This window comes from Heloderma suspectum, chromosome 9, assembly GCF_057233095.1.
Source record: "Heloderma suspectum isolate Gila_16-S chromosome 9, 16-S_ref, whole genome shotgun sequence".
NCBI lineage: Eukaryota > Metazoa > Chordata > Lepidosauria > Squamata > Helodermatidae > Heloderma > Heloderma suspectum.
In genome coordinates, this window is record NC_139466.1 from 13,021,522 (window position 1) to 13,048,784 (window position 27,263).

General features: G+C 43.2%; 1 protein-coding gene across 1 annotated transcript in view; it reads left to right on the plus strand.

Annotated features, from left to right (window-relative positions):
- The window catches only part of PASD1 (PAS domain containing repressor 1), a 179,387-nt gene that overhangs the window by 124,254 nt on the left and 27,870 nt on the right, over positions 1-27,263 (plus strand). Inside the window, exons 9-12 of the mRNA XM_084813726.1 lie at positions 5,115-5,228; positions 8,264-8,382; positions 11,199-11,281; positions 27,094-27,200. Of these exons, the coding sequence (XP_084669852.1) occupies positions 5,115-5,228; positions 8,264-8,382; positions 11,199-11,281; positions 27,094-27,200 (423 nt within the window). The remainder of the gene's footprint in view (positions 1-5,114; positions 5,229-8,263; positions 8,383-11,198; positions 11,282-27,093; positions 27,201-27,263) is intronic.

Sequence of the window (27,263 nt, forward strand, 5' to 3'; positions counted from 1 at the left end):
AGTCCTCACCTGCTGTTCTTTTCCAGCAATTGGCATTCAGAGGCATGCTGCCTCTGATCTTGGAGATAACACATAGTAGCTATCATGATGAGCAATTGATAGTCATATCCTCGGGGAATTTACCCAATCCCCTTTTAAAGCGGTCCAAGTTGGCAGCCATCACTGTATCTTGTGTTAGCCAATTCCATAGTTTAGGGACGTGCTGAATCAAGAAGTCCTTCTTTTTATTTGTCCTGAATCTCCCAACAATCAGCTTAATGGGATGATCCTGTGTTCCAGTTGATGGGATTATTTAGTAATGATGCCTCCTGTTAGAAAGGCAATTAGCAGAGAAAAATCAAAAAGGCAAAACAGAATGAATGTTTACAAGTCCCACATGTACAAAGGTTATCTTAGAACAATAAAGGAGACCACACCTTTCTTTAGTGAGGAAAAGAAAACAGTTTTATTCACAAATATGCTTGCATATACAATGCAGGTACTGCATAGAGTTTCAAAAAGAGGTTGTTCAGTCCATTTTGTGTTCTGTTACACTAGCAGGAGCCATGTGCTCCCTGCAATGGTGGAAGTCGAGGGGAGTGGGGGGAAGGGGAGAAGCAAAAGGAAGAAATTACAGGAAACCATATTGTAGGTTATAGAGATCCTAAGGCTAGCTGTGGTCAAAACTCCAAATGAACCAACTAACTTCAACACTGCCCCCTTCCAGTATCTTGCAGATGAGGTTGCAATATTCCCAACTCTAATATTATGAGAGGGGGGGAAAAATGTACCTATCTCCATAGCATGTACAATGTCATAAACGTTTAGCATCTCCCCACCCCCCACCTCCGTACTTGCCTTTTTTTCTAAGTTAAAAAGCCCTAAACATTGTAACCTTTCCTTGTACAGGAGTTAATTTATTTTATTTACTTATGAGCTTTATTATCCTCCCATCCTCCTATTCCAGGTCTGCAATTAGGGATGTACGAAAGTCACTTACCTGTTTGCGGATTATGTGGATGGTGGGGGGGAGGCGTTCTGTCCCTCCCCCCAGAATCCTCACCGGGATTCTGCGCAGGGATTCTGCGGAGCCGCCGGCCGGCTCCACCAGCAGCCAGACATCCAGCCGCTGGCTAGCAGGGATGCAAATGGCAGCGGCCGTAGCCGCTGTTTGCGTCCCTGCAGTCAGCCGTGATAGGCTATGTAAATGTTTACGTAGCCTATCACGTCTGACTTAAAAACAACAACAACAATGCGCGTATGCAAATGGCAGTGGCCGTGGCCGCCGCCATTTGTGTACGCGCGTTGTTGTTGTTGTTTTTTAAGTCAGACGTGATAGGCTACGTAAACATTTACGTAGCCTATCACGGTTTTTTTTTTAAAAAAACCTAGCCGTGATAGGCTATGTAAATCTTTACGTATCCTATCACATCTTTTTTTTTTTAAACTGGAAATGGCGGTGGCGGCAGCTGGTCGGAAGACTGGCCGCCGCCGCCGCCGAACCGCTGCCGCCCGGAAGATCCGCCCCAGGTAAGTCTCGTCCCAGGGTGGGTGGGGGGTGGCAGGCCGTTCCGCCACCGATTTCGGGGGGCCGAATGCACTGGCATTCGGCCTCCCCGAGATCCGTGGCGGAATTCTCTGACATCCCTATCTGCAATATCCTTTTTTTGACATGCAGCAATCAGAACTGTACACACTATTCCACATTTTCTTTTGACCCATTGTATGCCCTGGCCGTGGGCTGCTAAGGTTTGGAGGTGCTGAGATAATGATAAGCCAGATCCAGGTTTGCTTACAAGGAGACTTTATTGAGTACTTACAGCATACTGGCGTACCTAATGGTTGGATCAGACAGCTTCTCTGAACCCAGAGCCAAGGGGTACAATGGGTTTTATACAATACATGTTAGCAGTGAGGCAGCATGACAGCAGCAAGCATTAATTGGCATTCATCTGCAACTTTCCTAGCATAGGCTAACAATACTTGTTCAGAGGGAAAACAATCAGAACTTTCCCAGCACAGACACCTGTAGCTCGGCATAAACATAGCCTCACTTCTCAGGCACATCCTGGGCCCTGACAAGATACTAGCCTTCGTTAGCATGGAATGTGCTGAGGCCACAGTATCGACCTTTGACTCATCTCACATGCTCAGAGGCCCACTAGCAAGGAAATTGCACTTACAGTGAAGCTAAGAAAAGCATTATGGATCTCTAGGCCCCTCTAAAACTATAGGTGACTTGGTTACAGGCCTGGGGCCATTACACCCATACGAAGAAAACTACAATTTCTTATTCAAGCTTTAAGTTTAGCAGAAATATAGACTAACTCTTTCCATTGTTCGGATAATTTAATAAATTAGCATGAACTTTCGTGCTGCTGCTGTCACGTTCCTTCGTCCTCTCCCTTCGCAATCAACACACTCCAAGATACCAGGCTTCAGGCTCATTACTTTATTAGTTAATGACCAGGTTCTTTACAAATGCAAATTCTAGGAAACTCTCAGGCTACAAAGGAAACAGCTACTCTGCACAATTACGAATACCAATAGAGGAGCTGAAGTGGAAGTTAGAGGAGTTGCCAGCAGTTTGAACAAGAACTTTCTGGCCAGACTAGCTTAGTGGGGATGCCCCTCCCTTACAGTTGCTCCCTCCTACATAGGCTATCATGCATAGCCAACCTGGAGGAGTGTCTGAGCGCCAACTCTAACTTTTCCCACTTCGCTCTGTGACTGACCCTAACATCCCCCAAGTCACGCCCCTCACTCTCCTCCTCCCCTGAGCCCTGGGTTCTCATGGAGGAGGAGGGGGGGCCCTTCAGGTCAAGCCATCTGTGTGCCAAGGTCTTGAGAAGAAGGCTTTGCCATATCTGAGCTCACTAGGGAGGGAGCCTCCCCTGGTTCTGGCTGTTCCCATTCTGAGTCTGAGTTGCTAACTATCTCCACATGCTCAGATTCATTCCTGACAGCTACACTTAACCCATGAATTTGTAAACAAGGAGAACACGGTTATACTATAATATTATTTATAATTCCTTACATATGGTTCTTACATTATCTTACTGATGTGGCAGCTGCCATCAGATCACTCTTTCCTGCACCATCAGTGTATATGTGAAGCTCCGCATCCACGCACACCCAATATAGGAGGAGCCTATGATGGAGGTTTTCCCCACCAGCCTTAGTCCAGTTCCCAGAAGAGCAACACTGTTATGTGTGTGTTCATGACCTGGGGCTGGTCATGTTACCTTAGTGCACAAAGGAGTACTGTGCACTGGTTTCCACACCACCAGGGTACCACTCTTAGGTTCCCTTATTCTTGCTGGAAGAGTGGAATCTCTGTCGAGAGATTCTACATACAGCTTAATCGTCATGTAAGTCCTGATGAAGCATGCAAAATAAGCCCTCGCTAGGACTAAAGTGGCACACGGGGCTTGTATTGTCTTGGGCCCCCTGGCCTAATTCAGCCTCGAAGAAGGTTGCATAATCTGCAGCTTGAGTGACTCAGGGTGCAGAGTTAATCTAGAATTCTTACTGAATTGCTAGAAGAGGCTGCTATGAATGTGATAGGCTTTGGATAAGGTGTTAGCAACTGCAGACTAACAGGCCTCATTCCCATCATAACTTTTAGTCCTCCTGTGGAAATTGTAGATAAAACTGAAAGGGCTACTAAGGGTACAGTCCTATTGAATTGCTACCCACTAGAGAGAAGCCTCCAGTCTCGAAGGCTTGCAAGTATCTGATGACCATCTGGGCTGCTGCTGGCAGGGTGGGAGGACCAACGGAGGCAATTTTTGCCTCTCCGCCCTCCTTTGTTTTTACAGTTTCCTCTGGATGGGCCTCTGAGCCTGCCTACAGTAGTTGCACTTCCAAGGTCAAGGGCAGGGCTGGATTTTGCACATCCTGGCTAGAAATGTCAGAGGGGGTGAAGCTCGCTGAGCTTTCTTCAGCTCGGCCACCTGGACTTCAGCTCACTTACACATGAGCTGGCCCAACTTGATGCAGAGTGAGTTGGGCCAGCTCGTGGAGTTTTGGTTGTAGTTTTTTTTTTCTTAAATTGACATTTATGCAAATTGCAAATGCAATTTGCATAATTTGCACATATTGTGCTTGCAATTTTCGTAAACTGCGGGCACAATTTGTGCAAATTAAGCAAATTGCTGCTGCAATGTGCACAAATTAAGCAAATTACAGTGGGAATTTGCACAAATTGCAGCTGCAATTTGCATAAATATCAATTTAAGGGATCTCCCCCACAGAGAAGAGTTCCTGGATTTCAGGAAAAAGCCCACAGCTCAGTTAGCAAATGCAATCCAAACTGGGGGTTCCAGGGAAAACCAGCAAGCTTAAAAAGGGCTGGATTTCCTTGCAATGGCCATCCATAATTCTGGCCTCTCCTCTCCCTTCCCCACCTACTGGAGCGGCCCCCCTTTGACTTCTGTAGGTCAGCCGAGGCAGCTTTTGTGGCCTCAGAAAGCAGGCACTGCAGTTCTTTCCATGACGTCTGCAAGGGGGCAGGGGGAGGGATCGGACCTTGGAGTCCCCCTCCCGAAGTTTTAGTAATGTCTACAGTTTTGGGAGAGGGGATCAAAAAAATCTTATGGACCCTGAGACCCTCTCCAGGAATTATAGGATTGCACTCTAATTCTAATTAATTGAATTTAGACCCATGGAGACATGTTACTTACTTAATCATGGTTTGTTTTCCTTGACCACACAGTTAAGTGTTACATCTGAATAACTAAGCCAGGGATGGGGAACATTTTTGAGTCCAAGGGCTGAAATGTAATCTGGGAAAGATCTTGTGGGCCACATTTTAATGTGCACATTAATAGTGCTATATAAATTAATGATAATAATAAATATAACATGTCTCTTTATCAGTTTAAGCTGAAGAATATACATACACATAATATATTTCTGTATCACCCTTCATCAGGATTGGTTCCACAGAGGTTTACACAATTAACCCTTGTCAAGAAGAAAAGGATTTCTTAACTTAGAAGTGTTGTCATTTTTGTGTGTGGTTAACTTTTATAGATAGGTAGGTAGGAGTGGAAGTCTGAAAGGATGAACTGGAGAACCTTGCAAGAGATCTTTTAACAATGAAATTTGAAATCATTCTTCCTCTCTTTCAGCTGAAAAACAAATAGAATTTTGCTGTCATTTAGCCCGAGGAAACCTAGATCCAAATGAACCCATTACGTATGAATATGTGAAATTTGTAGTGGATTTCAAATATTTTACTCACGGTAAGCTGCTCCTCTCTCTCTCTCATACGCTCATACTTTTAAAGACTTCTCAAGGCTGTTTTCAAAGAAGCAGTAGTAGGAAAAGATCTGAGGCTCATAGATTTCTCAGCAAGACAGATCTACTTTTCTTCTTTCCATATGGCTGTAGACTCAGAGAAGGAGAAAGCACGAGACATTTGCATTTCCTCTTTTGATCTTTCTTTACAATGTAGGAAACGGTCCCAATACAATAGCTCATTGCAGGCCTAGATTATAAACTTCATGAAGTCCTTAGCCAGTCATAGAATTTCTTATGGCTGTCTACAGGTGACAGCTTTTCAGATACTTTAAGGTAGTATGACAGAACCATTAGGTTTGATCCAGACTTTGCTGCAACGAGTGGAAGGGGAGGAGGCAACTTTTGCCAATTCACCCCTCCCTTTTCAGCCATTTGCACCGTCCAAAATTCTTGTGCAAGGAGAGGGGGCATTTGGCAAACGTCTCTTCCCCACCGCCTTCTGCCCGTGGGACTTCTCCAGTGGATCAAACACTTCCCTTAAACATAAGCAGCCTTTCCAGAACATGAAGTCTGGAATCAACCCATCATTGCTTACAGTACACATGGTCTCTGAAACAGGTGTTTAACCAGAGACTATATCGTGGGCAGCAAAGACCACCTTCAAGTCCCTAGAAAAACTTATTTATTTAATTGATTTGATTTGTAGTCCACCTTCCTACAAAGCGAAATGGTTCTCAAGGCAGCTTACCATCTGTGAGCAGGCCCTGGGTGTGTTCTGGATGTGCAGCGATGACCCATTTCTGTTACAATGAGTGTGCGAGTGAGAGATGGAGAATTCACACATCATGTTATTCACACAACAATTGCAGTTATTACAGCTAACCTCTTAAACCTCTCAGGTTGACCACACTCCCAATGGTAGGACTGTGGAATCTAAGCAGAGAGGTGAAAACTGTATCTCACATTGGCTGTCACTTAAACTGAATCTGTAAGTTTCCCTCAAGGAAACTTCCTTGATCCCTAGGACCATGAGTTTTAAACATACAGCTATCTTGTGATTGTCCTGTTTGTGAAGATTTGAGGCCTACAGAGGCAAATGGGAGAAAAGGTCAGGCTTAGAGGCCTGGGGTTTTTTTGTTGTGAGGGGGTATCCCTGAGAGGAGTAGTTTCATTTCCCCGGTTAAGTTTCAGTTTCATTTCCCCAGTCAAATTTCATTTCTTCATGTTTGAAACAGTACTTTCGGTTTTGGGGGAGGAGGGTATAAAAGGAGAGCATCAGAAAGACCAGAGTAGTAAGAGCAGAGTCGGGGAGATCAGAGCCTGAAGAGAGAGCAAGAAGAAGCAACCTGGAAAAGTCCTAAGTACAGCTAGGGTAAAGGAACTTGTGTTTTGCAATTTTTATTTTCTCTTAATGCCTTTTATATCAGTCAAATTTATTTATTGCATAAATACCTTTAGTTGATTTGCTTGCTTTAATTTACCAGCAAACTGTTGTGGTTAACACCCAAGTATCTGAAGTGCCAATCACTGCACGCTTTCAGCCCAAACCCCACTTTATTGGAAAGGGGAAGGTGAAAGAAGGAAGGTGGGACTCTTAAGGAGGCAAGAGATCCTTAAGGAGTTCCTCAGGGGGTCCAAGTCATAAGAGGAACCCTGACACTGTTGTTACTCATTTTGAGAGAATTTTCTTCCCATGGAAGGATACTAAGGTTGGTTCCACATGAGGTTTTTATGGCTCCACACACTGCCTCCTTCATGGAATTTTATGTGGTTTTCAGACAACAATGTCTTCCTCGCATAGCCTTCCTGTGTTTTCCCACCACTTCTTCTGTCTTTCTTTCTTACTGTGGAAAACCTGTTAAGTAAAAAAGAAAGAACAGCTGTACTGTGTCTTCTGGCTGTTATCACTATGACCCTTCTGTCATGAAGCACCCTAAGTAAGATACAAACAAGAAGAAAAGTTTAAGCAAGAACTGTTTGACCTGTTAGCTGCAGTCTGCATGTGAAAATGGAGTTGTGTGAATTTTTATTTATTTATTTATTATTAAATTTATTAATCGCCCATCTGGCTGGTCACCCAGCCACTCTGGGCGATGTACAACATACCATAAAACAATTTAAAACAATAAAATTCTACCATAATTGTTTTTTTAAATACCCTAACCCACCCCAAATGCCTGCCTGAACAACCACGTTTTTAATGCACGACGGAAGCTCATTAAAGAGGGGGCATGACGGAGTTCCCTAGGGAGGGAGTTCCACAGAGTGGGGGCCACCACAGTGAATCCATTCTTTGTACATTCTTAAGTTTAGAAAAGGAAATGGATGTCTCAAAATTATGTGTGCAAATGAACGCAAAGCAAATAAAGTGATAACTTTTGTTGGAACACAGTCCATTAACATAAAAATATGCAAGTGTTGGAGTTACACAGAACTCTTCTATCAGTTACACGTTGCCTCGACAAGCCCCTTCAACCTCTGACATTTCTGGTGTTCATAATTAATGTGTTGACCTGGAATTTCATGTGTGTGTATGTGTAAGGTCACCTTTATCCATACTGGTTGTTCTAACAATATATGTACTATGGAATACATATAGGCAAGTGTTCAACAAGGTGGAGAAATTGCATCAGGTATCTTTTCCTTTTCCAGCTTTCCTTCCGTTCTCCACTTGGCAGTATTAACAATACTCAAAAGGTTGTTTTTTTTCCTCCTCTCACCCCCAATTTTCCATAACCTGTTCATGGCCTAGTTTCACAATAGCTGCCACTATAACAGTGCTGCACCAACATTTCTGAAATAATTTCTCCTATAAAATAAGTGTTGTTGTGCTGAACATTTTAAAGTTAAAGGTTTTACTGGCTTGCTTTTATTGGCATCGGCTCTGCCTTCTTGGCATCTATCTATCTTCCAGAAAGGATAGGGGGGTTACAACCAAAATAGACAGGGAGATTTTAGAAATGTTGTCTTTACCAAAAGGAATAGAACACCAGCCCTGATTTTATGTGAATGCTTGTTTTTTATTTTTCATTTTTAGTGCCTACATCTTCTTATAATGGTTTTGAGTCTGCCATTGCACGAGTGTTCCGATCAGCCAACGAAGAGCAGATCTGCCTAGTAGCAACAGTTCGTCTTGTTACTCCACAGTTCTTGAAGGTGCTGAGTCTCTCTGATCAATATAACATTATCATAATAACCTGTCAGGCTCAGCAATGGGTGAGAAGGGAGTGGGTGAGCAGAGCTGATAAAGTACTTTACATGATCTATCCATACATGCAGAAAAATCAAGCGGCAGAGTCATTATGGGATTCTACCACTTCAGAATGCAGGTGTACTGTTTCACATAAAGGAAGAAGAAACCACCTCCCTGCATGTAGAAAATCAGCATGTCAGGGAGAAAGGCACGGCAGAACCCTTCTTCCTGATATTCTGTTTTTCTACAGGATTTTCTTTTAATGATATGGGGCTTAAAAAAAAAAAATAGAGCAGCATTCCAAAATGTGATATCTTACCTGCAGGAATGATACCATCCTAAGAAGACTGCACTGAAGATTTGGACCTACTTCTCACAGACAGCAGATGGGTAAACCTGGTACCATTTCATATTATGAGTGGGAATTTGCATGATTGAATGCTCATCCATACCAGTAACCACAACAATTATTAATACTATTCCCATGCATAGAAAATTAGCATGTCAGGGAGAGGGGTTCTAGTCTAGCCTTCTCCCTGACATACTGGATTTCTACTGCAGGGATTTTTTCCAATGGGAAAGCATTCCATCCTATCAGCCCCGCCCACAGTGTGAAGTGGTTTGGTCCAGATACAGGCTTACCACTTTATCTGCTGTTTGCAAGAAAGTAATAATAAGGTTGTATAATAGGGGACTTAGAGAGTAATCATACGGCCCCTGGACAGGGTCAGGGAGACCATAGGATAATTCGGATTCCTGGATCCCAGGTAGGAGACAGCACTCCCAGGAGTCCAAGCTCCCCACCCCCTCTCCCTTGCACCTGGCATGGAGAGAACTGTGCCAGCTGCCTCTCCAAGGTTGTAGGACCAACCTCGGAGAGGAGGGAAAGGGGATGTGCTGGTGGGCGGGGAGGGGAGAGGATGGCTTATACTATATCCTCAGGCCTCCCCAGTCTCCTTCCGTCCCCCTCCTTGATGCCTTGGCTAAATGGGCGAAAAAGCCTGTCCAGCTAAATTCCAGAACGGAGGTGCAGCAGAGGTGAAGATCGCCACTGCCGTGCCTCCCGCTCTGCCCTGGATACTCGTAAACCTCCCGAGTTCAGAGGCTTACGAGTATCAAGGGCAGATCCAATAGGATTGCGCCTTCCTGAACTTTCATAGATCACAGAGTCAATCCACATAGTAGAAACTGGGGATCAATTATGTGAGATATAAAATTGGTCAGTTCAAGGCCAGGGATAGCCATGTGACTTTGGGGAGGGGGAATCAGACATACACTTACAGCATATTTAGTCCTCAGTGAGCTAAATTAAACCTGTGCAGTTCCTTTATAAGACTATGCTACCCATTCCCTTAACTACATAAATTAGAGCAGCCTTGTATTTAAACACTAGCCTGGTAACTATAGGTGAAAATAAACTGCTTGCAGGCAAGTATATGGAATTCAATGCCAGTGAGTGAATGGTCTTCCCCTCATGTGCACCCTGCATAGTGGGATGCTGCAGGAGTGACAGAGGTCTCTGTACCTCTTCTGCCAGCCCCCACCAGGCTAGTACAAATTTATGCAGGCTAGTAATTTTTGTGGACTTATTTATGAGGCTGTGCTACAGGTAGAGACCCCATGTGGCCATGTGATCTACAGGGGAGATTTACAATGTTGGTACAGGGAATCCCTATGCCACACTATGCTTGCTTTATCAGGTGACACCATCAAATGCCCTGTGCTTCAAGTCGGGATAGAGGAGAAATTCATTCGGTTCACATTTTAATACAAATGTATCTAATCGTGCACCTTTGAACTAATTCGTGAACCAAAACAATTATTCTTTAAATTCGCACTTCTCCGAATTTCACAGTGAAGTTCTCCAATAAAAAAATGCATGCAAAAATGTTGGTGAAAAGAACAATAAGAATGCATTATATTAGGAAAATTGCTTGCACAAAAGTGTATATTAGTTCAAAATGCATACAAAAATGCATGTATTACGAGAAATGTGCACAGATATGCATAAAATGTTAATGCAAACTTAAAAAAAAATCTCTTGAGAGAACCGAACGCAATTGGAAACATTCTCAAGGTTCAGGTTTTCGAGAGCTCTTGTGCAAGAACCCTACAATAGCCCCCTCCCTCAGTGAACCTACCTTTTCACTGCCATTGAAATCAGCTTCTGTTTCTCCTTATCCTCTTTCTCATCACTGCTTCCACTTGCTTACTTGACAGGCAGAGAGCGAGTGAGCAAGTAGGCCAGGGCACCTGTGCTCCTCTTCTCACCACCACTGCTGTCAGGGCCAGCAAGAGATAGAGGCAGGTGAACAAGCAGGTTGCAATGGTGAAGAGGAGAAGCAGTTCCAGGGGGCTCTTGTCAGTGGGCCCTTGCTGGGGTGTGAGATCCTGGCAGATGCCCGATCATGCGTACCCTTGATGCCTACCCTGATCACAGTACTCACTGAATTTAATGGAGGTTTTGCATAGTTAATTTACAGCAGCTCTGGGCCAGTGGGTGATCATCGTACCTCTGATACTGAGTCACTTCATGGCCTTGGCTAAGTTGATGCAGTTCCTCCATCTGCACCCCTAGAATCAGAATAACGTTTACCTTAGGGGAGTGCAGTTAGGAGCAATTACATCAGATTTTCAAAGTCCTGGATGCCCAACATCCTTGTTCACTATATGGTCCCATGTGTTTGTCAGAAAGACTATTTGTTTTCCAAGAGTTGCATGTATAAAAAAAAGAAAGAAAGGAGAGAGAAAAAACACACCCTGCCATCTGTTTCTGCAGGAACTTTGTAATGTGGAAGAACCGTGTGAAGAATTCGCATCGAGACATAGCCTGGAATGGAAATTTTTGTTTTTAGACCACAGGTGAGATGGATATGTGTTGTTGTTTTTAAGCAATGCATTTTTGAAGCAGAGGGCGTGGAGGACATCCTTGAGTCAAGAGAAATATAGAGTTGGAGGAGCTAATGAGGCACAAGGTAGCCCTCTTAACTCCCTGCCAGGGGCTGGATTAATCATTAGGTTAAGTAAGCTACGGAGCATTAAGATTGCCACATTGGGTCAAACAAATGCTTATCTAGTTCAGCATTCTCTCTTTTTGCAATTTGTGCTATTAATCCCCAAGATCTAATAGTCAGAGGTTAAGGGTTGGATCTTAAGGTTCCCTTCCTCTGACGGAAGGATTCCTTTTGTCGGAGGAAGGGAACCTTTGGATCTAGTCCAATGTGTCTCTGACTATGAGGGCTACACTTCTGCTCACCGTTGCTCAGAGCTAGTCAACAACAGATCTACACTTATCCTAGCAATTTTAGAAGCCAGTTATGTAAGTGGCCTTCTCAGCATCCTGTGGCCAAGAGGTTCATAGACTAATTGCACACTGTGTGAAGCAGTACTTCCTTTTCTGTGATTTTGAACTTGTTCTGTGTCAGTCTCAAAGCATGACCCTGAATTTTTTATCATTTGGAGGGAGGAAACAAGTGTGAATATTTGCCCCCTCTTGTCTTTCTCTTGACCTGAGATCTTATAAAATTCTAATATACTCCCTGTCGGGGGGGGGGGGGCAGGGGGGAGGGGGTTCTTCTGAAAGTTTAACCCTCCCTAGCTTTTAAAAGCCATTCTCCATAAGGCTGACGATCCATTAATAATTAAATGAATGGCATTACAGTCTTAATAATTTTGCAGAGTACGAGCCAGTTTATAAGTTACCCAGGCAATGTGGTTAATGCATATGCCTGATTGCTCCAGTGACATACATAATGGGGAAATCACGTGGGAAAAGCCACATCATATACGCTTCCTACATGGTATCCTATGGGACGATTTTGGCTCTTGCATCTTAACATTCATTAGCAGCCTGCTCTTTATTCTAGGACAATTGTGTTTCTTTAAAACACACACACCAAACCTCTTTAGTTTTGATTTTAAAAACTCTTGACAGATGAGAACAGAACAATTACAATTCATGGAGAAATCACTAGTCAACTTTTGAGATTGTCCAGTACAGTTCCCTGTTCTTTCCCCTACTTCACGATGATAGTCTGTCAAAATTTCATCTTGTGGTGGCTCATATGCACAACAGAAATCCTACAATATCTTGGAAAACAAACATAGTTGTCACTCACGTTGCTGACTGGGGGTTTTGTTTCAAAGTAACATTGTAACATCTCCAGCCAAGCCTATCTCTACATCTTCAAGTTTTGATGTCATTTTCGTGCACAGCAGAAATAAGATGCTGTGTTAGTTTTTTATAACATATTTCAGATATTAAATGGTGGGTCTTTACTGTGATACTAAGGCCCAGTTTGCACAGAACATGAAACCATCATTTCACATTATAAGGATGAGCCGCAGTAATCTTTGGGCTTGCTTGCTTACACCCACACATGCACACAATTCACTGGGTGCAACTGCAAGGAGGGGCTTAGAAGCTTCTGTTTTAGACTAACCACAGTTTAGTGTTATGGCCAAATCCTGTGCTGAGAGTAATTTTAACTATGGTTTGTTGAAACAAACCAGCCTCTTACATTATGGTTTGAATTTGGCTGTTTCAGCAAACCATAATTAACTTTAGCCACAGTTTGTCAGGTTCAGACAACTTGCCAAGCTAATCTAAACAGAAGCAAAAGTTTCTGAACTCCTTATAACTGCACCGCAGAGAAGGGAGGAGTGCCTGAGCCTCATTTAGGCTTGTTGTTGTAATGCTAAACTATGGTTTAGTGTTATGTCTGAAATGGCCACAGGGTTATAGCTGTATGAACATTAAGTGGGACCTAATCCAAGTAAATATACATAGAACTGAGCTACATAGGAGTCATTGATTCACTGTGCTTCAAGCCAGATCCTGAGAACACAAATTGATGTGATGTGAAGCTGGGCTAGTTTTTTAAAAAATCTAGCCATTTTACAAATGTGCGTTGGATCTGTTAAAAAGCCAAATATGTGGAGACAATAAAAGCAATTAATTAAAATAAAGTAATAGACCAGGAGCAGGCAATTTTAAATATTTATATCGAAAGGGGAGTCTTACAGAGATAAGATATGGATTGTACACAGTCTTGGAAAATTATGTCTTACGGAAAATCATGTTACTATGAGGGATGTCACAGGAAATCCTGTCTTGAGGCATTGGTGTGAAACAGCCCATACGCACAGCCTCTTGCCATTGGATGCATTGGCTTGCATATTATTCATGCTGTCTGGGCATGGCTATCATATCTTTTTAAATCTGCAAATACAATCCTATGTATTCCAAAGAGGGCACCTAGCTCCCGTATCTTGCAAATGCCTGTCTGGCATTGCTGCACCTGGGACATTATGTTGCCAACTGAACAAACAAGCCAAAGCGGGGATGGTGAGAGGTATATCCCTGAGAGCAGAAGATCTTAAATGCCCAAACTATGGTAGTTTAAAACAGACCATCAAAATATATTAGACATGGTTGCTCCCACACCAGAGGCCTTTAGCGTTACTGAGGCATTGCTTTTCTGCCAGTAGTTAGGAGTGGAATTAAAATGGAGATTCAACACAAGCATTTAATATAGTATTGTATTATCCAGTAATTCCCTTCCATATGACCAAGATCCACCTAGAACGTTCACACAAGAAGTCCCCTGCTGAGTCAAGCTGAACACCTATCTAATCCAGCATATTGTCTCCCACAGTCACCTGGCAGATGCCTATGGGAAACCCACAAGCAGGACATAGCGCAACTAATAATTTAGTCCCATTTTGCAAAGATTGCCAACAATGCTAATTAAAAGTTTTCTTCTTATAGATGCTTGATGAGTGAAGGTAGTGGAGTAGCGATGACTGGCCTATTAATTAATCCCTTGAATAGCCTTTCTTAGGGCACAGTCCTATGGGTTGCACCCATGTGAGACATGTATCCAGGGCCCTGCCGGGCTGAAGCTGGCAAGGCAAGAGAAGGTGCAGAGGTGATCTTCGCCTCCCTGTCCTCTGATCATTGCGTTTTTTGCTAGACAGGCTTTTTTTGCCGTCCAGCGAGGGTGGTTTGGAGGGTGCAGGGAGGAGGCTGGATGAGGCTGAGGATAGCTAAGGATAGCTTGTATTGTCTCCTCCCCTCACCACCGGAACTCCCCCTCTTCCCCCTCTCCAAGGTCGATTTTCCAGCTTTGGAAACCAGCTGGCATGGTTTTTTCCATGCCAGCTGTGAGGGGTCAGGGTAGCGGGGGTCAGATCTCCTGCTCCACCTTCTAAGGTCAGAGCGCTGTCTCTGACATTGAATGGGGGAATCCCCACTATCCTATGGCCCCTCAGACAATGTCTAGGGGCCATAGGATTGCTCCCTCTATTGTTATAGTGTTTGTTTCTGGCCCAGGGCGTGGGGGGCACTAATTATTGGTTTCCTCTCATGATTATTTTTTCTTTTAATTTTTATAGCAAAATCACATTATTTCACAAATTAAAAATGAAATAAAAATTATAATGAGAGGAAACCAGTACTTTAAGGCTCCCCTCACCCCCAGGGGAACAGAAGCTGGCACTGAATCAATCAAGAGAAGTTATTCCAAGAGGCAACTAAGACTATTCACTACTTCCCCACCTCTGGCCACTAGGAAGCAATATAATGGGCTGAACCTGTGAACAGAAAGTGTTTAACTGAAGGCACAGGAGCCCTTAAAAACTCAATAGCACTATTTTAATAGCACTAAATAGGCTGGGGTTGCAACTGCATTTTTTAACAATTTTTTTTAAAAAATCACCACCAATCAGATCTGAAAAGACATAGGAAGACAACACAGAAGACACAGGAATTCAACCGGCAGGCTAAGAGCCATGTCATCTGGATACTTTGTAAAAAAACAAAGAAAAGTGGGCGAGCAAATGACAGCAATTTTAGAGAAAGAAGCTAGTGTGGAAACAACCACATAACAATAATATAACATCAGAAATGTCATGCAATAGAATTGTATCAAAGCATCATGTATAAATACTCATAAGTGACAAAATAGAAACATTGCACACTTGAAGGATGGCTGAAACATTCTAGAAAAATAATGCAGCAATTTCAGATGGCCTTAGGAATGTACTTTGGCTCTTCACATTTTATGAGTTTGCTACAGGAAGAACCAATGTAGCCATGGCAGACATGATGCCATATAACGTGTGAAGCAGGGATAAGCCATGTCTTACATCAAGGGTCCCCAACGCCATGCTGCCTGCAGGAACCTCTGGTGACGACCACAAAGGGGTCCCCAAGGGCACCTGAATTTTTGGGGGTATTTTTGTCCCCTCCCCATTTTTTAAATCTACGTACATGGATATGCATAAAATGCATACAACTTTCTAGCAATTATGCATAGGCTTTACCACAAATGGACCAAATATCCAAATAACTATCCATCTGAAGGTGGTGTCTATACGCCACCTGTTCAAATATTGAAAGCACCGTAATGTCCTCAATCCATTGCATCATAGGAGATGAGTGTTTATAAACTCACCTTCCAATGCTGTAATATCAGTCTTTCAGCCCCCAAAAGAGCACAGAGAATCCATTTACGCTGACCATTTGTTAATTTCGATGAAGCAGGTAAATAATGTAAAAGAGTGTGTACATCATGGAATATTAAAGACTGTTCCAGTACAAAGTTTATCTGTGTAATAACCTCCTGCGCAAAGGAAGCAACTACTGGATGTTGCCAAAACATATGTTTAAAAGAAGCATTCGCTGTATTTGTTGTTCAGTTGTTCAGTCGTGTCCGACTCTTCGTGACCCCATGGACCGTAGCACGCCAGGCCTTCCTGTCCTGCGCTCTCTCCCGGAGCGTGCTCAAGTTCATATTCATTGCATCGGTGATGCTATCTAGCCATCTCATCCTCTGCCGTCCCCTTCTCCTTTTGCCTTCAGTCTTTCCCAGCATCAGGGTCTTTTCCAGGGAGTTTTCTCTTTGCATTAGGTGGCCAAAATATTTGAGCTTCAGCTTCAGTATCTGTCCTTCCAATGAGCACTCAGGGTTGATTTCCTTTAGGATGGACTGATCTGACCTCCTTGCAGTCCAGGGGACTCGTAAGAGTCTTCTCCAGCACCACAGTTCGAAAGCATCAATTCTTCGGCGCTCAGCCTTCCTTATAGTCCAGCTCTCACAGCCATACATACTACTGGGAAAACCATAGCTTTGATTAGATGGACCTTTGTCGGCAAGGTGATGTCTCTGCTTCTTACTATGCTGTCTAGGTTTGCCATAGCTTTCCTCCCAAGGAGCAAGCGTCTTTTAATGTCATGGCTACAGTCACTGTCTGCAGTGATCTTGGAGCCCAAGAAAGTAAAATCTGTCACTGCTTCCATTTCTTCCCCTTCTATATGCCAGGAAGTGATGGGGCCAGATGCCATGATCTTAGTTTTTTTAATGTTGAGTTTCAAACCAGCTTTTGCACTCTCCTCTTTCACCCTCAACAAGAGGCTCTTGAGATCCTCTTCGCTTTCTGCCATTAGGGTGGTATCGTCTGCATATCAGAGGTTGTTGATAATTCTCCCAGCAATCTTAATTCCGACCTGTGATTCATCCAACCCGGCGTTTCTCATGATGTACTCTGCATATAAGTTAAATAAGCAGGGTGACAATATGCAGCCTTGTTGTACTCCTTTCCCAATTTTGAACCACTCGGTTGCTCCATGTCTGGTGCTTACTGTTGCTTCTTGACCCTCGTACAGGTTTCTCAGGAGACAGGTAAGGTGGTCTGGTACTCCCATCACTTTAAGAATTTGCCACAGTTTGTTGTGATCCACACAATCAAAGGCTTTAGCATAGTCAATGAAGCAGAAATAGACATTTTTCTGGAATTCTCTTGCTTTCTCCATGATGCAGCGAATGTTGGCGATTTCATCTCTAGTTCCTCTGCCTCTTCAAAACCCAGCTTGTACTTCCGGTAGTTCTCGGTTCGCATACTGCTGAAGCCTAGCTTGTAGGATTTTGAACATCACCTTGCTGGCATGTGAAATGAACGCAATTGTACGATAGTTTGAACACTCTTTGGCGTTGCCCTTCTTTGGAATTGGAATGTAAACTGACCTTTTCCAGTCTTGCGGCCATTGTTGAGTGTTCCAAATTTGTTGGCATATTGAATGCAGCACTTTAACAGCATCATCTTTTAGGATTTTAAATAGCTCAGCTGGAATACTGTCATCTCCGCTAGCTTTGTTGTTAGGAATGCTTCCTAAGGCCCACTTGACTTCACTCTCTAGGATGTCCGGCTCAAGTTCAGTGAGCGCACTATCATGGCTATCAGGGACATTCAGATCTTTCCTGTATAGTTCTTCTGTGTATTCTTGCCACCTCCTCTTAATCTCATCTGCATCTGTTAGGTCCCTGCCTTCTTTGTCCTTTATCATGCCCGTCTTTGCACAAAACGTTCCCTTGAGATCTCCAATTATCTTGAAGAGATCTCTAGTCTTTCCCATTCTGTTGTTTTCCTCGATTTCTTTGCATTGTTCATTTAAGATGGCCTTCTTGTCTCCCCTTGCTATTCTCTGGAACTCTGCATTCAGTTGGATATATCTTCCCCTTTCTCCCTTGCTTTTCACTTCCCTTCTTTCCTCAGCTACTTGTAAAGCCTCATCAGACAGCCACTTGGCTTTCTTGCATTTCTTTTTCTTTGGGATGGATTGAGTTGCTGTCTCCTGAACAATGTTACGGACCTCCGTCCATAGTTCCTCAGGCACTCTGTCTATCAGGTCTAATCCCTGAAATCTATTCCTCACCTCCACTGTATATTCATAAGGGATATGATTTAGGTCATACCTGAATGGTTTAGTGGTTTTCCCTACGTTCTTCAATTTAAGCCGAAATTTTGCAACCAGAAGCTCATGATCTGAGCCACAGTCAGCTCCAGGTCTTGTTTTGACTGATTGTATAGAGCTTCTCCATCTTTGGCTGCAAAGGACATAATCAATCTGATTTCGATACTGACCATCTGGTGATGTCCATGTGTAGAGTCGTCTCTTGTGCTGTTGGAAAAGAGTGTTTGCTATGATCAGTGTGTTCTCTTGGCAAAACTCTATTAGCTTTTGTCCTGCTTCACTTTGTACACCAAGGCCATGCCTGCCTGTTATCCCAGTGATTTCTTGACTTCCTACTTTAGCATTCCAATCCCCTATGATGAAGAGGACATCTTTGTTTGGTGTTAGTTCTAGAAGGTGTTGTAGGTCTTCATAGAACCGATCAACCCCAGCTTCTTCGGCCTCAGTGGTTGGGGCATAGACTTGAATTAGTGTGATGTTGAATGGTTGCCTTGGATTCGTACTGAGATCATTCTATCATTTTTAAGGTTGTACCCCAGTACTGCTTTTCCCACCCTTTTGTTGACTATGAGTGCTACTCCATTTCTTCTAAGGGATTCTTGCCCACAATAGTAGATATGATGGTCACCTGAATTAAATTCGCCCATGCCTGTCCATTTTAGTTCGCTGATTCCCAAGATGTCGATGTTCAATCTTGCCATCTCATGTTTGACCACCTCCAGCTTACCTTGATTCATTGATCTGACATTCCAGGTTCCTAAACAATATTGTTCTTTACAGCATCGGATGTTCTTTTCACCACCAGACACATCCACAGCTGAGTGTCCTTTCGGCTTTGGCCCAGCCGCTTCACTCTTTCTGGCGCTGCTTGGAAATACCCTCTGCTCTTCCCCAGTAGTGTATTGGACACCTTCCGACCTGAGGGGCTCATCTTCGGGCGTCATATCTTTTAGCCTTGTGATACGTTCCATGGGGTTTTCTTGGCAAGAATACTGGAGTGGGTTGCCATTTCCTTCTCCAGTGGACCACATTTTGTCAGAACTCTCTGCCATGACCTGTCCGTCTTGGGTGGCCCTGCACGGCATAGCTTATGGCTTCACTGAGTTACTCAAGCCCCTTCACCACAACAAGGCAGTGATCCATGAAGGGGATTTGCTGTATTGCTCCGCAGCAATTAGCTGAATTAGACCATCCCTTATTAAAGAGACGCCGTGGTGTCCAATAGGCACAAAACAAAAGATGCATAGACATGACAGGGAGATGCCAGTGCAGCAATCCACTGATTAGGCATTTTGTGGTGGTGCCCACAGCAGTTTGTCAAATTCCCAAATCAGCCCATGGGTCCAAAAAGGTTGGTGACCCCTGGCTTACATGGTTGCTCAAGTAGTTAACTGGTCTAAATTAAACAGCAAAACAAAGCCACTGGTTAAGCTGATCCAGTGGATAAGCAAATAAAGTGCATTGAAATTTAAGATCCTTTTATGTCATCAGCCTGAGGAAGATAAAAGAGATATCGTCAAATTAGAAACAGCTGTAACCTAGCAGCGCCATCTTTATTTGGGTTCCAAAGAGTGGTTTTGTGTTTGGGATCTCAGACCCCACCTTTGCCTTGTGCTTAGGTTCTTGGGCAAATTACTTTTCTTTTAGTCTCACAAGTTTGCCTTCTGGAAAATGAGTGTGTTGTGACTGGCAGCCATTTTATCAACGCGCAAACACCCCATGGCAGCCATTTTGTGAGAGTGCCCTTGACACACTATCAAAATTCCAAATGTGCCCACTGAATCAAAAAGGTTGGGGACCCATATTTTAAGGAAAAGAAAAGGCTCCTCCAGGGAGGGAAATGGGTTCTTTTCCCCCCTCCAGACTGTTGATTTACATTGTCCATTTTCACACATAGGGACAAGCCAGAATAGCAGAGAATTGTGGCTTATTGTTCACAAGTAGCATGTTGGTGTTTGCTGCCTGATTGCTCTTGCTGGGCTCCTTGTGCCAAGAGGTGTGGCTAAACTAACCAGGAAGCAAAAGCATAGTGTCACGTCTGAACAGGGAGGCCTGATTGCTCCTCTAACAAGCCAGAGTCTGAAGCCACAGTTTGTTGTTAGTTTGCAATTCCTGGCTTGTTTAGGAGTGCTAGGACTCCTGGCATTGTGTGGGCAAGCAAGCTAATTTATTTTTTTTACACATCCTCCTTTTGCTGGTCGCTTTGTACTGTGCGTCCTTTTTGTTCAATTTTTCCAGTAGTACAAGAGGACGTTGCAATTTCTGTGCTAGTTATTCCAGCAGTTTAATTGAGGTCTTTCATACTGTGCTGAGTCACCAGTTTCCTATTTGGAAATCCTAACAAGAACATCCAATCCCAAGCAGCACAGGAAGTTGCAAATATCCTGAACAATGAATAAGCTGAAGGGGGGATGTTTTTCAGGTTGCATGGCTAATATGCCAATTTATTATTAAATCACAGTTTGGAAACATTTTTCTTTTTCACTTGAAGGATCTGTTCCTTTCAAAAGTACAGACAATTCTGAAATCACTTTTCCGCTTCTGCAGGTCTCTCAACAGCATTTTTTCCGGAATGTTTTAGCAATATGATCCTTATTTTTATAGTGCTTGAAAAAAGGGTAATTTGGCTTTTGTAGGGAAATAGGATTTTTTTGAAGGATGATTTTAGTGAAATGAAATGTCACAATGTTTTGGAGCTTGTGGACATTAGCTGGAAGAAGTGTAATCAAAAACATTTGCAGTGCATCATCCTGTGCACATTTACTGAGAGGACCCACTGAGTTCAATGGGGCTTAAGTCTACTTAGGACTGCAGCCTTGGTGTTCTTTCCTATGGTAAACATCAGCTTTGGATCAGAGCAATGTAAAGATATGAAATTGCTTTATACCAAGTTAGTCTGTCTAGTCCAGTGCTATCTAATCTGATTGACAGTAGCTATTCAAAGTATCAGGTAGACATTTTTACCAGCTCTGCTACCTTAGAAACTTATGCATACAAAGCTTGTGCTTTAACACAGCACGTGGCCCCTTCTCACGTGGGGAGAGCAACGTGGTTTGGAGTGTTGTTAGTATTTTTGCCCAATGTATTTAGTAAACACACCAAACACAATACGCTTTGGTAAGCAGCAGAAGCAGTTATTCCATGGTTCTGCACAGTTATTGGACCTCTCACTGTTCCCAGTAATTTTCACCGTACTGTTGAGGTTATTTACTGTTTACCTTTAAAGCATTCCCTTTAGCTATGCCTTTAAAAAGCTGTTTAAGGACTTCGCATGTGATAGTAAATCTTCACCTGCTGGTTTTTGTAGATCAAACTACTGTTAAAGCAGAAAGAGCAGGCCAGGCTGTTTCTCTCCTGGCTGGTAACTCTGTTTATTGTGGTTTCATGTAAGATATGAAATGTGAAAGTGCATTTTTTATGATCAACATAATGTGCCTGCCAGCTGGTGTCCCTCTCTTGAATGTGTGGCTTGTGAGTAAGCAATTAAGGTTGCAATCCTACACCCGCTTACCTCTGAGTAAGTTCGATTGACCTACTTCAGATTAGGATTACTGTTGGCTCTGTAAGGTAACTGTCCCAAATGCACTTATTAGAGAGTAAATAGCATTGAACAAAATGGGACTTGGTTCTGAGTAAGCTTGCATAGGATTGCCCTGTTAGAGTGCTGGTCACCAGAACAAACATGTTAATATGTAAACATGCATAGTGTTGCTCCAGTCCAGCATCCTGTTTCCTACAGTAGCCAATTAGACGTCCACCAGCATACTGTGTCGGGCAGGTAACTGGGATTCAGTGGGATGCTGCCTCTGAACCTGGAAGTTTCATTTAGCCAACCTGTATAGCAGGGGTGGGAATGTGTGGTCCAGCAACATCTGGAGGGGCACATTTTGCTGCCCCCCCCGAAATAGCAAGCTTATTCTCCAAGCGTGGATCCATATGTAGCTAAAACAGTACCACCTCACACGAAAGAGGTATCTTTAGAACTTTAGAAACAGAACCCTAAGAATAGCCCAGTGATGACTAAGGCTGGCTGGGGAATGGAATAGAGTATGAAAAAAGGCATGGCTGGCTAGGACACTATAGAGGGAGAACACCACAGTTTAACATATCGTTGCAGGTCCCAGTTGTCATATCTAGTAGCCATTGAGAAGCCATCTCAAGCCATCTTGAGTCATTCAAGATTAAGCTGGACAGCTACCAGTCAGGGATGCTCTGACTTGGATTCCTGCATGGAGCAGGGGGTCGGACTCGATGGTCTTGTAGCCCTCTTCCAACCCTACTATTCTATGATTCTATCCTCTAGTGAGGGCTGTTTTGTACATTATACAGCAGGGCTGGGGAATCTCAGACCTAGGGTCCCAGTCCAGCCCTCTGGGGTTTCCCAGGTGGCAATGGCCAATGCCCGTGGCCCTACCTGCTTTCTCACAACCACCAATCATTTGGTGGTTTCCCAGCGTTTGTGCCCCCCCTGCCCCCACATTCTGAGTGGTTGAAATGCCTCACCTGAGGCTTAGTTATTGGCAGTAAGGGCTTTAAGCTACAATATGCTGGTATTTGTTTGTATTTTGGCCCTGTCCCCTTTGCCTTTGGCCCCACTCACCACTGGAATGTGGCCCCCAGGAGCTTCTCTGAAATTGAATTTGCTCCTTGGGCTGAAAGAGGTTTGACACCCCTGTTTTACAGCAATAAACCCAGATTTCCCACTAAGCATAAATGCAACAAGAAGCTGCAGCCAATCCTGGGCCACTGACATGGGGTAGAATCCAACATATGTTAACATACTTAGAGTAGACCCATTGACAGGAATGGGACTTTAGTTAGTCATGATGAAGTTAACTTCCATTCTTTTCAATGGGTCTACCCTAAGTAGGACTTCTGTTGGATTTTACCCATGGATACCTATATGAAATCTTTACACATCTTAGGCATACACCTAAAAACACCCACAGTCGCTTTCCCATTGTTCATTTTGCTCTTTCCTTTTTATAAACGGCATACTCACTTTTGGTGCGTTCCTGTTATCCCAACACATAGCATACTTTACATTTTACTGGCCTGAATTCCCCCGCCCTCCAATGTCCTGCTTTTATCTGTAACCTGTTTGTAGGTCGCTTTGTGATAGATGCCTCCCACAAAAAGCATATTGAAGGACAATTGAAAGGAAAGAACAACACAAAGGATGTTCTTTCGTTATGCAATAATGCCTCCAGCTTGTTCTTATGAGTGCAGTAATTTTAAGAACATTAACTATTTCCTCAATACATACAGGTTGTCATACTTCATGCTACTCTCAACCCTTCTGAGAATGAAGGCAAATTATTTGTGAGATGAGCAGCACAATCCTAACCATGTTTACTTAGAAGGAAACCCCACTGTGTTCAGTGGAGTTTACTCCCTTCTAAGGTTCCAGTCCTATGCATGTTTAGACAGAAAAAAGTCCTACAGCTCCCAGCACAGCTGGCTGGGGAATGCTGGGCGCTGTAGGACTTTTTTCTGTCTAAACATGCATAGGATTGCACCCTAAGTGTGCTTAGGATAGGAGCTGAAGCCTACAGTCCTGTCTGCAGTTACTTGGGAGTAAATCTCATTGAACATCATGGCGCTTACTTCTGAATGAACAAGGTTAGGCTTGTGCAGAAAGGCAAGGCATGAATGTGTACAAGTTTGCCAAATTATGTCTTATGAGGAAGCATATGTTACTCTGCTTACTACTTACTTAAGTCGACCTGTTCATATGAGTAATTAGAACAGTCACCCTGTAGTCAATGCAGAGGTTTGTCCTCAGTGTTTGCCACTGTTTGAAGATAATTACTTGACAGTAGCAACCTTGGCTTAATAACAATCTTCCCTTCTATGGTGGCAGTGTTTATGGAAGACTTGTGTGCAAGTATGCACACAAACTAAATTTCTGAACAATATGTAATATATGCAGTCCATCACCACCTCATCTGCTGATGGGCGCTGCCTTACAAGGCTTTAGAAGGAACTGGATATATTGATGGAGGATATCTCTGTCAATGGCTATATGGAAGCCATATAAAAAACATGCATAGGATTGTATCCTACAGCCCTAAAAACGAACAAAATCTGTGCAAAGGAGAACTGTTATTTTGTTGTTGTTACTTCGCCTTTTATGTTTGCGATTTCAACACTCCCTAGACAACGTTAGTTATTGAGTGGTTTAAAAACATAATAAAATAAATAACTAAACAAATAAATTGCACCATATTCTTGTTACTGATTATCCAAAGTATGTAAAAATATTATTGTACAGGGCCTTATTCCCCCATGAAATTGAATTTTGAAATTAAGTTAAAAATGAAGGCAAAAAAGAATATACATAATAATAGAACAGGATCACTAAAGAAATAAAGAAACTTAGTAATTGTAATTCTTAGTCTATCACCAATATGTTCATAGAAGTGTTAGAGTAAAATTACCTAAGCAGAAGTTTACTATTTAATGAAAGAATGAAAATACAATTATATAGCATTTATAAGGGGTATGTGTGTGTGCATATTAGTCAGAAAGGCATATTTTCTTATTTTGCATAATTTTCCTGTAATTTTAAAACTATTTTTGCATAATTTACTCTTCTTCTGCCTATCGTTTTGGAGGAAGAAAGGGCTAGAGAGGACATTGAAACTCTGGCTTCTGTCCTGTCTGGTAATCCTCTAGCTTTGCCCACACTTTCAAGAATATCTGCTCATAAGGGATACAAACTTGATGCTTGGTTTGAAAGAAAATGCTGAGATTCTGAGGAAGCACCTTCTAAAACCATGGCATGTAGACATAGCCCTGAGTGTAGCCGGCAAATGTCCCTGATAGCCATGATAGTGCGGTCACTGAACTTGAGCCGGACATCCTCGAGAGTGAAGTCAAGTGGGCCTTAGGAAGCATTAGTAACAACAAAGCTAGCGGAGATGACAGTATTCCAGCCGAGCTATTTAAAATCCTAAAAGATGATGCTGTTAAAGTGCTGCATTCAATATGCCAACAAATCTGGAACACTCAACAGTGGCCACAAGACTGGAAAAGGTCAGTTTACATTCCAATTCCAAAGAAGGGCAACGCCAAAGAGTGTTCAAACTACCGCACAATTGCGCTCATTTCACATGCCAGCAAGGTGATGCTCAAAATCCTACAAGCTAGGCTTCAGCAGTATGCGAACCGAGAACTACCGGAAGTACAAGCTGGGTTTCGAAGAGGCAGAGGAACTAGAGATCAAATCGCCAACATTCGCTGCATCATGGAGAAAGCAAGAGAATTCCAGAAAAACGTCTATTTCTGCTTCATTGACTACGCTAAAGCCTTTGATTGTGTGGATCACAACAAACTGTGGCAAATTCTGAAAGTGATGGGAGTACCAGACCACCTTACCCGTCTCCTGAGAAACCTGTACGAGGGTCAAGAAGCAACAGTAAGAACCAGACATGGAGCAACCGAGTGGTTCAAAATTGGGAAAGGAGTACGACAAGGCTGCATATTGTCACCCTGCTTATTTAACTTATATGCAGAGTACATCATGAGAAATGCCGGGTTGGATGAATCAGAGGTCGGAATTAAGATTGCCGGGAGAATTATCAACAACCTCAGATACGCAGACGATACCACCCTAATGGCAGAAAGCGAAGAGGATCTCAAGAGCCTCTTGTTGAGGGTGAAAGAGGAGAGTGCAAAAGCTGGTTTGAAACTCAACATTAAAAAAACTAAGATCATGTCATCTGGCCCTATCACTTCCTGGCATATAGAAGGGGAAGAAATGGAAGCAGTGACAGATTTTACTTACTTGGGCTCCAAGATCACCGCAGACGGTGACTGTAGCCATGAAATTAAAAGACGCTTGCTCCTTGGGAGGAAAGCTATGGCCAACCTAGACAGCATAGTAAGAAGCAGAGACATCACCTTGCCGACAAAGGTCCGTCTAATCAAAGCTATGGTTTTCCCAGTAGTAATGTATGGCTGTGAGAGCTGGACTATAAGGAAGGCTGAGCGCCGAAGAATTGATGCTTTCGAACTGTGGTGCTGGAGAAGACTCTTACGAGTCCCCTGGACTGCAAGGAGGTCAAATCAGTCCATCCTAAAGGAAATCAACCCTGAGTGCTCATTGGAAGGACAGATAATGAAGCTGAAGCTCCAATATTTTGGCCACCTAATGCGAAGAGAAAACTCCCTGGAAAAGACCCTGATGCTGGGAAAGACTGAAGGCAAAAGGAGAAGGGGACGGCAGAGGATGAGATGGCTAGATAGCATCACGGATGCAATGAATATGAACTTGAGCACGCTCCGGGAGAGAGCGCAGGACAGGAAGGCCTGGCGTGCTATGGTCCATGGGGTCACGAAGAGTCGGACACGACTGAACGACTGAACAACAACAACAACTATAGTTTGTTACATAGATGGACAATTAGAGTGCCTGTCAAGCTATAAATCTCTCAAGCATGACTCACTTCCCTACCTTTGATGCCTGAACTCAATGTCTGAATAAACTGTGTAAGAATGTAGATGTCTTGCACTGAGTCAAACTATTGGCCCATTTGGCCTATTCTGATTGGCCATGGGCTTAGGCAGAGTTCTTTTAACGAAAATAATTAAGGGTGCAATCCTATGCAGGTTTAGACAGCAAGAAGTCCTACAACTCCCAGCATTCCTCAGCCAGCTGGCAGGGGAATGCTGGAAATTGTAGGATTTCTTGCTGTCTAAACCTGCATAGGATTGCACCCTAAGTACATTATAATTCATTCTCTTACCCAGAAAACGTCTGGTTAGCTCTGTATGTGACCTGGGCAAGTTAGTTCCCTAACCTTTCTTGCAAGGCCAGATAAAATGATACTACAATAATGCTTATGTGGTTTTTTTACTTGCTAAAGAGCTCTCAAAAGACATAGTTTTGTACTCACTGCTTTTTCTTTGCTTCCAGAGCCCCACCTATTATAGGATATTTACCCTTCGAGGTGCTTGGGACATCAGGTTACGACTATTATCATGCTGATGACCTGGAGCTTCTTGCTAGGTGCCATGAGCAACGTAAGTGATTTTTGCTCCTTGCTTCAATGGGATTTTCCAGTGCATTGTAACTGTTCCTTCTTT